Source organism: Balaenoptera physalus (assembly GCF_965194825.1).
Source record: "Balaenoptera physalus genome assembly, chromosome: X".
NCBI classification, from domain to species: domain Eukaryota; kingdom Metazoa; phylum Chordata; class Mammalia; order Artiodactyla; family Balaenopteridae; genus Balaenoptera; species Balaenoptera physalus.
In genome coordinates this window covers 132,795,274-132,808,692 of record NC_138903.1, presented here as the reverse complement: position 1 = coordinate 132,808,692, position 13,419 = coordinate 132,795,274, and the positions used below count along the sequence as shown (strand labels likewise).

At 55.1% G+C, this 13,419-nt stretch overlaps 1 protein-coding gene across 6 annotated transcripts; it reads right to left on the bottom strand.

Annotated features, from left to right (window-relative positions):
- Window positions 1-137: 137 nt before the first annotated feature.
- On the bottom strand, window positions 138-13,369 carry ZFP92 (ZFP92 zinc finger protein). Of its 6 annotated transcripts, XR_014258657.1 has the most exons (6): window positions 12,948-13,369; window positions 7,784-7,914; window positions 7,464-7,590; window positions 6,295-6,399; window positions 3,218-5,955; window positions 138-2,057 (listed from the first exon to the last, which is right to left on the bottom strand). XR_014258657.1 is itself a non-coding variant. In XM_082445897.1 (5 exons), exons 2-5 carry the CDS (start codon window positions 7,814-7,816, stop codon window positions 4,688-4,690), a joined length of 1,533 nt encoding a protein of 510 aa, XP_082302023.1. In that variant the 5' UTR covers window positions 7,817-7,938; window positions 12,948-13,369; the 3' UTR covers window positions 138-4,687. The 6 variants fall into 6 exon arrangements, 5 of the variants coding, with proteins under 5 accessions (XP_082302023.1, XP_082302021.1, XP_082302022.1 ...); XM_082445897.1 differs by having other exon boundaries at window positions 138-5,955; window positions 7,784-7,938; XM_082445895.1 differs by having other exon boundaries at window positions 138-5,955.
- Between the last annotated feature and the right edge of the window lie 50 nt (window positions 13,370-13,419).

The following is a 13,419-nucleotide window of genomic DNA, read 5'->3' as shown; positions in this document are numbered from 1 at the left end:
TCATACGCTGCTGGTGCGAAGGTAGCGTGATGCCACTGCTTTGGAAAACAGTTGAACATAGAGTTACCACGTGACCCAGCAATTCCACTCGTAGCTACACACCCAAGAGAAAGGAAAACATCTGTCCACACAAAAACTTGCACACAAATGTTCACAGCAGCTTTATTTGTGAAGGCCAAAACCTGGAAACAACCCAAATGTCCATCAACAGGCATTGTGGTCCATCCACACAATGGAATAGTACTCAGCAATAAAAAACGAAGGATTGATATACACACAACAACCTGGATGAACTTCAAAATCATTATACTAAGAGGCCAGGCAACAAGAGTGCATACTGCATGATTCCATTTACACAGAATTCTAGAAAAGGCAAACTAATGTGTACTGATAGAAATGGCAGTGGTTGTGGGGATGGGGTGGGGGGGAGGAAGGGGCAGGAAGGAGGGAGCACCCGGGGGACAAGGCAACTTTGCAGGGTGATGGGCCTATGTTTACTGTCTTCATTGCTGTGATGGTTTTACAGGTGGAAAGCCGTCAAAACTCATCCAATTGTACAATTTAAATATGTGCAGTTTCTTGTACACCAATTATACGTCTATAAGGCTGTCAAGAAAGATGAAGAATCAGCAACCTTCAAATCCTGGAGGGCCCCTGTGTTGTGAAGTCATGCACACACTGAGGCTAGCATAAGAGAAAACCATCTAAGTTTTCCAGATATTTGTCATAACTCCCAGGGCAAGTGAGAGTTCCCCAAAGTGCTACTTGAGGCTGCTCATGTCAAAGCATCATGAGTGGTGGGCTGCTGCCATTCATTCCCATAGGTGAACACCCAATGAGCGTCAGAACTGTCTAGATGACTCTACTGTCTATACTTGGTGGTCATCCATGTGTAAATTCACACACTCCAGCAGTTACCATCTGCGTCAACTTTTCTCCTCCTTGATCTTAGAATAATTCTTTCATGTTTTAAAAAAAATTCCTCCTCCTCAGGAACCAGCTAGAGACCAAACTTCTTCACCTGGCATCCCTGGCTCTCTGCCCTCTGGTTCTAATGACCTTTTACCCTATGACTGCCCTACAGAAAGCCCTCCGCCCTTCTAGGGTTCCTGAAAGCACCACACGCTCCCTGTGCTTTACCCACTGGAAGCCCCTCGACCTCTGCTTCCTGTCCTGGGAGTTCGCCTGCTACTTAGTCCTACCCTGACCTCCAGAGACGGCGTGTCACCCCTCGTTACCTAACCAGGCGTAGACTTAGCAGCCCCAACTGAAAGCCACTGTGTCCCACCGCTGAGGAAGGGACTGAAGAGGCGGGGTCCTGGCAGCTTCACAAAGCAGAGCAAGTCTTGCAGGCAATCTAAGCAAAGGCTCTAAGACACCATCCATGCTGTTTCAGGGTGGCTGCCCTTGGTCCCCGTGCAGCTCCACTTCAAGGGTTCCCGCCTTCCCTTTGCAGGGGCCAAGGGGCGCCCAGACACGCTCTCTCGGCTTCCCCCCACGTCTAGGTCAGCGGCCTTTCCTGAGACCTTTCACCCAACTGCTAGCCGTTACTTCAAACCGCAGTAGATGCCGTCTCCACCAGAGGGTGCCGTTCAAGGCCAACACCCAGACCTTCCTTATTTGTCTGCACCCAAAGTAAATGAATTCAGTTGGGACAGTTTACCAGTTACGTGAAGATACTGCCACGGAACTTAAACAGCTCTTGAAAAGTGTCCAAAGTTTCAAAGGGCAAATGATGTGCTATGGGCTGGTCCAGCGTCTTGCAAGTTCATCTCTGGAGCGGAAGCCCAGTCCAGAAGTGTGAAGGGACGCTGTGGTGGTGGTGGTGGGGGCCTGGAAAGCAGACAGGACATCCCCCAAGAGTCTCAGCTTTTATACTCCAGTCGTCGTCAGAAAGCAAGTGCGGGCCACCATCGCAGTCCCCCACCCTGCCTGGTGGGAGCCAGATTTCAAGGCACTGTAGAGGGAAAAATGTAAGCATCCTCTCCAGACACTCTCTGGCTGATTCCACACGACACCCGTTCAGTTTCTGTTGCACATCTGATTGATAACCACATCTAAAAGAAAATGATACTCAAAACTGCATCAGAGTGAACATCTAATGATCAGGAGTGAGGTTAGATGGAGAATTAACAAACCAAAGATGCATTACTATTATAAATGTCATGTATCTGGGTAAGCATTTGGAGACCTTGGAGCCTTTCAGGGCACTCTGAGACCGGAGTGCAGGTGCCTGGCATCTTTCCCGGCAAGTCCACTTTCTGTTGAAAACACTGGACATCACGACCCCCGCCCCCAGTATCTAGTCATCTCTGGGTGGGTCCAAGGTGAAAAAAAGGCACTCATGTTAAAAATCGAGTTAGCTTATCCAGTAGAACCAATGCGATGATGCTATGCTGGGGAGATACAACTCTTCTTTATTAAAAGTTGGTTGCTGGCTGGCCCATGAGAGCGAAGCTGTTCACTTCCTAGAGCGATGGAAATGGACGGCAGTGCGCACGGATCTACGCTCTTACCGGGGCCTGTCACGTAGCAATTGTTGCCCCAATCCTGGGCAGCCCCGGCTGAACAAAAAAGAGGCCGGAGCCCAAGCACAAGGCCTCAGGCGCCGTCCCCTGCCCTGCGTGGGGACTGGTCTACCGAAGCCCTGCCGCCTGAGCAAGCATTGTGTGCACCTCATAGAAACACATGCTTCCCAGCTACCTTAGCATGGATTCCAAAGACACCGCTCCTAATACTTCTTTTTCTATCGGAAAATCCAAGGTTGCAGATACTTTCCACTGCCGCAAGGTAAGGCTGGAGCCGACTGTGGCCTAGAACCTGAGTTCAATGTGCTAAGGGGGCAACACTCATTTCACAAGTATTTACTAAGTGCCAAGCTCTGGGCTCAAAGACAACGTGACATGCAGAGCACAAGGAGGCTATGAGACAAGAGCAAGTTACAACTCTGGAACTTTCCATAAGTCACAGGTGTGTACAGTCATTTTAATATATCTAGATAAAACTTCTCTATCTATATAAAACTCCTCGATCTCTCTCTCTGTCTCTCTCACTTCTGGAGTTGTCCTAGCAGTTGGAGCTCCAAGCGGCATGTGCAGAAAGAGCCCTGTATTTCCAGGCTTTCCCACACCCTCCTGATGGTGTCTGGCCCTCCCCTGTCTGGCAGGGAAAGTGCGCGCTTCTCAAAGGCCCAGTGGGGGGCCTCCATCACACCCACCTGCCCTCGGGCAGCCTGTGGCGGAGGCGAAGGGGGCTGGAAGGAGGTGGCGAGCCAACTGGGACGCCGGGCTGAGAATGGCAAGCGGCAGAACTCCTGGTCCCAGCTCTGGGGACAGAGTGAGCAGACAGGATGGAACCTGCCAGCAGCTGCCCCCCAGGCGGCACGAGGTCTTCCTGGAGAGTCTCCCACGGCCTGCAGTAAAGTGCCACTTGAAGGGTCCACCCCGTCCCTACGGGGCTAAGGCCGGGGGCAGGGAGTGAGAAGAGGGGCCAGCACACTAACTGGTGTCGGGCCTGGGGCGGCCCCCTCTCTCCTGCCTGAGGCCTTCTCAGAGAGTTGGACAGGTTCTTATTTAAGGAGTGATTACCTGACACTTCCATATGGCAAAAATCTCTATCTTTGACTTACATTACCCCTGAAGGCAAAAACATTCAAAGCAACTGAACCTCTAATATTTTAAGAAATGTCACGTGAAAGAGAGCTGAGGAGAGAGAGCCATTACTGGGCACACTCTGTGCAAATTCCTGACCCGGCCGCTTTCCTCCTGATTGGCACCAGCCACAAGGGACGGCTGCTGCAGGGGGAGCAGCTAACTTTGGAGCTTTAGGCACTGAGGGTGGGGAGAAGGGGCGGAGAGGCCAGTGCGGCCTTTGCAGGCAGGGTCTGAAGGCAGCAGGTGGGGTGAGCCCAGGGGCTCAGGGTGCGGGGAGGAGACCAAAGGCAGCAGGGCAGCTGGTGGCAGCTGGGAGGGACCAGAGCCAAAGGGCTCCTCTCTTGGGGCGGAGAAGCCGAGAGTCTCCAGGACTCATCTTCTCCGCAGGGCCCAGGCCAGCCATCCGGCGGAATCCCCCGAGCTCCCAGAAGATGGGGTCTGGTGCTGCTCCTCCCAGAAGCAGGGTGTCCTGTGCCTTCCCGCCGAGGAGATGCCACTCTTCAGGGGCTGCCGACGCGGGCACGTGCAGTTGCCTGAGTCCTTTTTCAGACCATTTCTCGATGAATTTTAGGTGATGTCACAGTCCAGCCACAGCCTCGCTGTGGAGCCCACAAATTTTGAATGCCCTCAGGTCTCTCCCACTATTAAGCTATTAAAGGATTAAAGTGCTTTTCGTGTCTTCTACCTGGAAACGCTAACAAGTCTTTGGGTGAAGTGAAGGCCCCCACGAGAGGAGATGGGCCACTCCTCCCTAATTCAAGGCATCCGCTCCCTCCCACCCACAGCACTCAGGCCCCAGGCACATGGGGCAAGAGCACTTTCAGCGGCTCCAGGGTGGAATACAAATGTGTGTGCACCTTGGCGGCACACACACGCCCGTGCACACCGCACAGGAGCCGGCACGGGCGCAGGGGCCCGTCTGCCTGCGGCGCACTCGGTGCTTCAATTGCAGCATCATCAATGAGCAAAGGGAGGGGGATGAGGTGGGGAAGGTGGGCCTCATTGTAAAGCCAGCCCTCCCACGGTGCACCCCATCAGAAGGCGCTGGGGGCGGTGGCGTGGGTGGAGTCTGGACGGAGTTTCTCGTCCTCGGGGCAGGGCTCTGCAGTGGCTCTCCAGAGGGCCAGGCAGGCCGGCACCTTTTCTGAGTTGATCCCCTCCGAGAGCTTCCTTCCGCGGTGAGTTTTCGGCTTCCGGCCGAGCTGCGGTTTCCCTTTGGAAGCCTGGCCGCAGTGGCCGCAGGCGCCGGGCCGCAGGCTGCTGTGGGTGCGCCGGTGCTCCAGGAGGACGGAGCCGCTGCGGAATGCCCTCCTGCAGTCTTGACACTTGTAGGGTCTCTCCTCGCTGTGCACCACCTGGTGCTTGAAGAGGTTGGATCGCCGGCTGAAGGTCTTCCCGCACTCACTGCACTCATAGGGCTTCTCACCGCTGTGCACCCGCCGGTGCTGGCTGAGGCCCGAGCGCCCCCGGAAGGCCTTCCCACACTCCTTGCACTCGAATGGCTTCTCCCCACTGTGGATGCGCTGGTGGTGAATGAGCTGGGAGATGCCCTTGAAGGCTTTCGGGCACTGGCTGCACGTGTAGGGCTTCTCGCCGCTGTGTGTGCGCTGGTGCTCAATGAGGTTGGAGCTCCTGCTGAAGGCCTTGCTGCACACGCTGCACGTGTAGGGCCGCTCGCCACTGTGGATGCGCTGGTGCTCAAGGAGCGCGAAGCTGCGCCGGAAGAGTTTCCCGCACTCGCCGCACTCGTAGGGCTTCTCACCACTGTGGATGATCTGGTGCTTGATGAGGTTGGAGCTGCGCGTGAAAGTCTTCCCGCACTCGCCGCACGCATAGGGCTTCTCACCGCTGTGGATGCGCTGGTGCTCCAGGAGCGCGAAGCTGCGCCGGAAGAGTTTCCCGCACTCGCCACACTCATAGGGCTTCTCGCCACTGTGGATGATCCGGTGCTTGATGAGGTTGGAGCTCCGGCTGAAGGATTTCCCACACTGCTGACACAGGAACTGTTTCTCTGCGCCTTTGGAACCCTGCTGCCTTAGAACCAAATCCTGCCTACCTCTGCAGCTACTTCTCTGTATCTCTCTTTCCTCACCTGGGGAGCTGCCTTGGTCTTTCTCCCTGGGAGGGTCACCCCTGCTGAAACCTGTCTGTGGGCAATAAGCATGTTTCCGTCTGTGCTCAAGTGTTTCCTCTGACCGCCCGGCTACCTGGCCCTTGTTGCCACCCTGAAGGTCAGCCCCTGTGAGTTCTTCTGGACAATTTTTCTGCTTTGAAGTTATCGGTTTGCTCTTCATCCTGTCACCTGTAAAGACAGAGAGCACCAACTAGTGTCACCCCCTCCCTGGGTCTCTATTTAGGTTTGTTCTTCACCCTCACCCTTACTCCAAGGCTGAGAAGAGCTGAATCAGGAGTTGAGGACGAGGGAGAAGAAGCAAGATAACCGTCAGCAGACAGGAGGGCAAGAGGGGAGGAGACGGCAACAAGCTAGAAATATCAGAGCTGGTGTGAGACAGGGCACTCCATGACAGATTTCAATCTGCCACGAAAGAGAAGGTCCCACCCAAAGTGGCCATGCCACCCTCCATCAGCCGCTGCTCTTTGCCAATGGCTTAGGCAAGCCGACAAAGTGCCCCTCACTCACCTGCCTGCATCCCTGTGGTGGTCCCCATCCTGTGGACGTCTGCTACCCAGGGCCCCTCTCCTCGCTCTAGCCGGGAGACCAGGTGAGGCTTGGAGGATGAAAACCCTGTCCATGAAAAGGAAGCAGGTTAGTCACTCCTGGACTCAGTCCAGCATTAGTATCTTCAGGAACAGAGAATGAAGAACTTTCTAGAAAGTGCCACTGGGAAGGTCCAGAGAAACGGCAGAGTCCCTCTAAGGAAGCAAGGTGCTCTGAGTGTACAGGGGCCAGGCATGCACGGTGAATCTTAAGTAGGTGGTGATTCAGCCCAAGAGGATAATGATGTTATTATTTGGCCTGCAGGACGGGCTGGCTTGTGAGAAATGGGGAATCAGTGTGGAGACCCTGAAGGACAAACAGAGGGTTGGAGCAAGGCCCCAGGGAGTATCAAGAAGCAGACAGAGCTGAAGGGCTGCCTGTGCCCCGAAAGCCAAAGCCCCCTGTTTCACCATCAAACAGAGCAGATGTCTCTGTTCCTTATGCCAGACTCCACTGAGGAATCCACAACTTCCCTGGGGAACCCCAGATCTGCCTGATAAGGGTCAAAAACAACCAAGGGGAAGAAGCTAGTCTCCCTCTGTGGGGTTAGATGACTGAGGTGGAATCTGTAGAGTCTAAAAGAAGAAACAGAACAAAAGGATCCCCTGCAACCCCAAAGGCAGGGGCACAGTGGGGGAGCATGCCCCAGCTCTTTCCCGATTTCTCCAAGTCCTGGGCCTCTATGTCCTGGGCTCTCTGTGGCTTGATGCAAGGAACAGATGCTTGTAAACCCTAGAACATGAAACGAATGTAAAGGCAACCTTGGTAAAAATGAAATAAGTATACATTAATGTATATAAATATTCAAGGCTAATTTGCATCTATCTTTTGGGTAGAAGAGATTTAGTTAACTCATGATTTTATATCAAAATAAGTTTGACGGGGGCCCACGCATTTACCTAAAACACCTACAAGCCCAAACCATTTAGCTAAACACTGCGCTATTGAGGTAAAAGTTGGGCGTCAATGGATTACTGACCTGATGGGGAAATGCATGTATTCTTGGACTCACAGTAACCAACAAGCAAAGAAGCTCAGAAATAAACAGTTCAGACACAGGGTGGGAGCCTGGCTGTGTGTGAGGTCCTTACCCAGTGACACCAAGTGGTGGTAGTTCTCCAGCATCACTCGCTTGTAGAGCGTCCTTTGTCTGAGATCCAGAAGCTTCCATTCTGTCTTGGTGAAGTACACAGACACGTCCTCAAAAGATACTGGCACCTAAAACAACCCATTGCTGTGGCTTCAGGGGAATTCATCTCCGTGGGCCCCAGGATGAGCTGGCAGCAACTAAACATGGGGTGGGGGTGGGGCCCTGGAGAGCTCGGCAACAGCTGTGAGGATGGGACAGGAGGAAGCGGCGGAGAGAGGCTGCTGGGGGAGATGCCGCCCACAGTCAGGGAGCCCCACTCACCTTGCGTCTGGCCATCAGGAGCATGGCTGCCATTGCAGGGGTGCAGAGACGCTAATGTGCAGAGAGCCAGGTGTGAGCTGAGCCCATGAGCTGAGTGTGACCTCGTCCAGATAGGGTCCCAATCAGAGCTGCTGGGGGATAGGACTTCAGCATATCTTTTGGGGGGGGGACACAATTCAACCCATAACACTTTCTCAAACTAAGCTTCTGTCCCCTCTCTTCACCAGACAAGGATTCGTCTCCTCGTGCTGGGCCTGCCTAGCCAGGCTTTCAAGGGAGTGTGTTTCTTCTTTCCTTTTTCTCATTTCCTTCCTCTCTCAGCCCTCCTCCCACGTGGCCAGCGCCCCAATCCTGACTTTCTAGCCATCCCTGGAAGCCCCACTGCCACCCCCTTGCCCCCTGAGGTCGGGGTTCTTAAAGAAAAACTCCAGGGGGAGGGTGATGGTGGTGGGATGAATTGGGAGTTTGGGATTGAGATATATACACTACTATGTATAAAATAGAGAACTAATAAGAACCTGCTGTATAAAAAAATTAAATTAAATTAAATTAAAAAAAACAACAACAAGAAAAACTCCAAACACGCATACCTCCTTCACCTGCAAACAGACTTGCTCTCAAGGAAAGAGAAAGACCAAGCTAGTGGGATGCAAGAGGGAGGGCCCCCCATCGCTGGGGGAGGGGTAGCGTTCAGGCCGAGAGCTGCGGGCTGGGGGTGAATAAAGAGAGTAGCTGGCCAATGGCATGGCCCATACCCGGCCCTGAGATGGGCCCTAGCTGGGCGGTCATGGTGCTGAAAATTGGAGCCGGGTGGGGGGTGGGAGGGGCAGAAGGTGAGGCTTCCCGGGGCTCACGCTAAGGCAGGAAGAGCGTATCACCAACCAAGTGGACAGAACCAGATTTCTCCACATCAGCCCTCAATGCCAGAAGACAGTGGGGCAAAAGAAAGTTTGCTCCAAGGATATGTCCACCCAACTGGCGGCCACAACATGGGAGTCGCGGGCGGAGGAGCGGAGGAGACAGGCAGTGGCGGGGGAGGGAGGGAGCGGGCGTCGCAGCCTGCTTTTGCCCCAGGAGAGAGGGCAAAGGGATGGGGTCCTCGAGGCAAGTTAAATCGCCCCAAATTCCCTTATCACCTGTGATGAGCCGTCAGCTAACACTGGTCCAGAATAAATAAATGAATGCGTGTCTGATGGAGAAGTTTATACTAATCAGAGAGAAAGAATCTCTTAAGGTCGAATGGACGCGAAAACCATTAGGTGAAGCCTGAGGGGGAAGGGTCGGCCATATGATGTCTTCCCCGTTTACTGCTGGTCACAAGAGAGGAAGCGAACCTAATGGTGGGACAGAAGTAGGATGTCCCCTTGGTGGGGATGCCCAGGGGGGCTCTTGTCAAAGCTTGACCTGATTCTAATGCAGCCTTGGGACCCAGCATCCAGTTTACAGAGGACCCTGGGGACAGAGGGACCAGTTAAAGGCACCACAAGGGGGGCGCCCGATCCAGAAGGTGGGCTGTTCCCTGGTCTCCTCTGCAAATCAGTGTCACGGGGGAAAGAGGAGGCTGGGTAGGGAGATTGTTCTGGACGAAAAGAGATTTAAGGGGCCAACAGCCAAGTGCAATGGGAGTCTTTGATGAGATGCTGACGTGAACAAAAGAGGAGTCAAAGGCATTGCGGAGAGTGGAGGGTGAGAGTGGGGCCACTGCTGCCCATGTGTTGGATGGATAGTGGCACCAGGTCATGGAAGAAAATGTCCTTTTCAAGAGACACATCGCACCATTTGGGGAGAAAAGGGCATGTGAAGTGACTTTAAAGTGCTTCAACAAATACAAAAGACAGAAGGAAAGAGAGGGAGGGAGGGAGGAAGAGAGAGAGCGAGAGAGAGAGCGAGAGAGAGAGAGAGAGAGAGAGAGAGAGAGAGGGAGCGCGAGGTGGGGGGGACCCAAGCAAATAAGGCAAGCTGGAGCTGGAGGCCACTGCTAACTCTGGGAGGTGGGTACCAGGCTTGGTTAGACTATTCTCTCTACCTGTCTGTTTGCTTGACAGTGTTCAGAATTAAAAGGGAAAATAGTGTAGTGGTCCCTCAGTAAGTAAACAGAGTTATTGCCTGACCCAGCAATTCCACTCCTGGGTATATGCTCAAAAGAATCGGAAACAGTGTTTGCACAAAAATGTCCACCCATGTGAATTACCTGCAGCACAATTCACAATCGCCCAAAGGTGGAAGCAACCCAAACGTCCATCAACAGAAGAGTAGATAGCAAACCATGGTCTAGACACACGATGGAATACTATTTGGCCACAAAGAGGGATGAAATGCTGATCCACGCTACCATGTGGATGAACCTAGTGTCACGATGCTAAGTGAAAAAAGCCAGACACAGGCACAAAAGGCCACATACTGCATGATTCTATTTATATGATGTAATATAATATTTCCCAAGAGCTTTCTTGACCTAGTTTTGAAGTTATGACTAGAAACTCTTTCTCCTTGGCCTTCACAAGCAATTTGCTAAGCTTGCGAAGTTTCCCACCCCACCTACCTCCCATATCAAAGCCCCTCTCTCTGGGGCCACTAAACCCAAGCCCCAACCCCTCCTTATCGGGGTCTCACACTCCGTGGCCAGGTACCAGACAACTAGGGACAGCTCCTACACACCGGAGCCTGTGAAACCATTCAAACTGGCCACTGCCCAGGGACCCCAAGGACACTAGCTACCCCTACCCAGGTGCGCCACCCCTCGTGGCAGCCATCCCTCCTTCTGCCTGTCATCTCTCCAGAGTGTCACTGTCCTGTGGCTCGCTATAAAAAAAACCTTTAAATCTTATAAAACATATGACATGTCCAGAGAGTCCTAGGTAAATCCAGAGAGTCAGAGAGCAGATCTGGGTGCCAGGGGCTGGGATTGGGTGGGGGGGGTATTGACTGCTTCATGAGGACAGGGTCTCTTTTTGGGGTGATAAAAATATTTTGGAGGTCGACGGTGGTGATGGCTGCACAAAGTTGCAAATATACTTAGTGTCGCTGTCAAGTGGTCATCCTTTTGTCCACAGGCCAGACATGTTTCATTGGGACACACCATCAGTCACAGGGGGACCTGCACCAGCTAAAGGTGTGGGGAGGGAAGAATACTGATAATAGCAAGGGTTTTCAGACTAGCATCAAATTGTTTTGAGACACATCACAAGCTTGTTTTTTCTCTATCACGACTGTACTGCCAGGTCACCATCCATTTTGAAAAATACAGAAAAGCTGAAAAGAAGCGGCGTTATTCTGTAATCCCCCACCCCAAGACACGCTGCAGTGCAAGCCCCCAAGAGAGAAGAAACGAGCTGTGCCTGCCGAGAGAAACGCCACGGACAGGGTTCGCCTGTAGACGGAGACCAGCGCTCAAGGTCAGCACCACGAGGCGCGTCGGAGGCACCAGCCAGCGACGTGCTCGCACACAGCAGTGTCTATCCTTGAGACCTAATGCCCCAAAGGCAGCATAATTTCAAATCCTGGAAAGAGACACGACAAGCCCTGTCCTCACAGACCCTAATGCCCCATCACCCCCGGGTGGTAACGGGGAGACACTCCCAAGCAGGAATGGAAGGAAGGACATGGAAGGAGCTTGCGGATCTGGAGAGTGGCTTCTCCTGAGACCCTTTGACGTCGGTGGGCCTCCAGAGCGGAGGAGACGCTGCAGGATGATTCTAGACCCCGACGCTCAGATCTCCCTGAAGTAGGACACCGGGCACGCAGGTGAGGGTCCCTCAGATAGCAGCACTTGGGGCAAGAAGCTGGGAAGGCCCGAGGAGCCAGGGTAACTGGGTGCCCCTCCCACACCGGTCCGCCCCACGGAGGGGAGCAGACCCCCAGGCCGCTCGCTGAGCCCAGCCGAAGCAAAGCCGAGTATACGCGGAGCAGGCGGCGGGACGGGGAGAGCCTGAAACGATGTGGCCCCCAGAGGGAGAAGAAGCCAGTGGGCTTCAGCGTTGATGTCTTTGGAAGACCACAAGATGGGGCTATTTCCCCAGAAAAAGAAAACAGAAAACAAACAAACAAACAAACAACAGGAAAGGCATTCATCAACCCCACTTAGGCCGGATCAGGAATTGGGGCTTTCTCGTCCGCGAGGAGGGATAAGCAGGGCCACTAGGGTTGGGCTTCTTCCTTCCGGCTGCAACTTCCTCTGGTGTTTGGTAACTCAAGACCCCAACTGCCTCCTCTCGGCCCCACGCAGCATTCCCTGAGACCTGTGTCACCTGCCACCCACCTGGTGGAAAGGCCGGAGGCCCCAGGCCGTGGGGAGCCCAACCTCAGCCCGGAGCAGAGATCCAGCCTGGGTGCTGCCCCAGGTCAGCCCAGGGCCATCCCTGCTGCCCGGCCAAGCAAAGCCCCCTGAGGAGCAACTCTGCAACCCGTGTCTCCAGGCCCTGCCCTTCCCGGGGCAGAGGCTGACCCGGACAGAAAGAGGCCACCTGCTGCCAGCCCTTCCTGGGGTGCCCATCTCCTGACCTTGCCCTCTTCTCTCCCTGCTCCGGCCACGCACCAGGCCACTCCTGCCTTTGCACGGGCTGTCCCCTCTGCCCAGAATGCTCTCTCACCTCCTTCAAGTTTTTCGGAAATGTTGCCTTCTAACCACACTACTTAAACTCGCAGCCCCACCGCTCACCTCCCTTCCCTTGCTCCATTTTTCCCCCGCGGCACTTATCACTGGTTAACGTACTCTGTAGTTCTTAATTTGAAACGTTTACTCTTTATTGCCTGTGTCCTGCCACTAAAATTGGACCCCCGAGCAGGGCGTTGCGGTTTTGTGCCCCGAGGATATATCTGCAGTGCCCGCAGCCCGGCCCGCAGGCGTGCCTCGCGGCTGTCTGTTGGACGGGAGGGCTGCCACAGCTGGCCCTGCATGGCAGCCCCGCACACTTTCCCGCTCGGCCAGCTCAGCTCTTGCCCTTGCGGTCCTTCTGTCCGGCCCCTGGCTTCCTCTTCTTGTACCTTCCCCTGGCGTGCTCGTCCCCGCCGACCCTCCACACCACCGAGGGGCACAAACCCCCAACCCTGAGAGCCGCAGGCGCACGTCCGGGCACCCTCAGGGCCCATGCCTGCGGACGGTTCGCCAGGTGCCCCCGGGCAGGAGTGCCGCGACCTCACGCAGAGGCGCAAAATCCAAACTTACCAGGCAGCTTGGCGTCGGGATGCTCTCCTGCCAGCCCCAGAATCAGCGGCGAAACGCAGTCAGAGGAGAGAAACTGGGAAACACGGGCTGCCCTTCCCCGGCGGGCGAAGGGGGCGGCCCCGAGGGTCGGCCGGCAGCTCTCCGCGCTCGCGCTCGCCACCTCCTAGGGTGTCCCTCGGCCACCTGCCGAGAGCGGGCTCGCGGGCCTCTGGACTGTCCTTCCCTCCTCCCCCTGCCCCAGCCTCCGGGCAGGCCCGAGGCCAAGGCCGCCGCCTCCGAGAAGCCCTCCGGGGCAGCGCCCCCGGGAGGCGGCGGGGCTCCTGGCTGGGTCTCGACCTCGCAGCTGGGCGCCGCTCGGGAGGCGCGTTCTGAGCGGCCGTCCGTCAGTCCAGCGCGGACGAGCGGGGCCGAGGCACAGGCGGGGCCGGGGCGGCGGCGGCGTGGGAACGGGGCGCGGGGGTGGGGTGGGGTG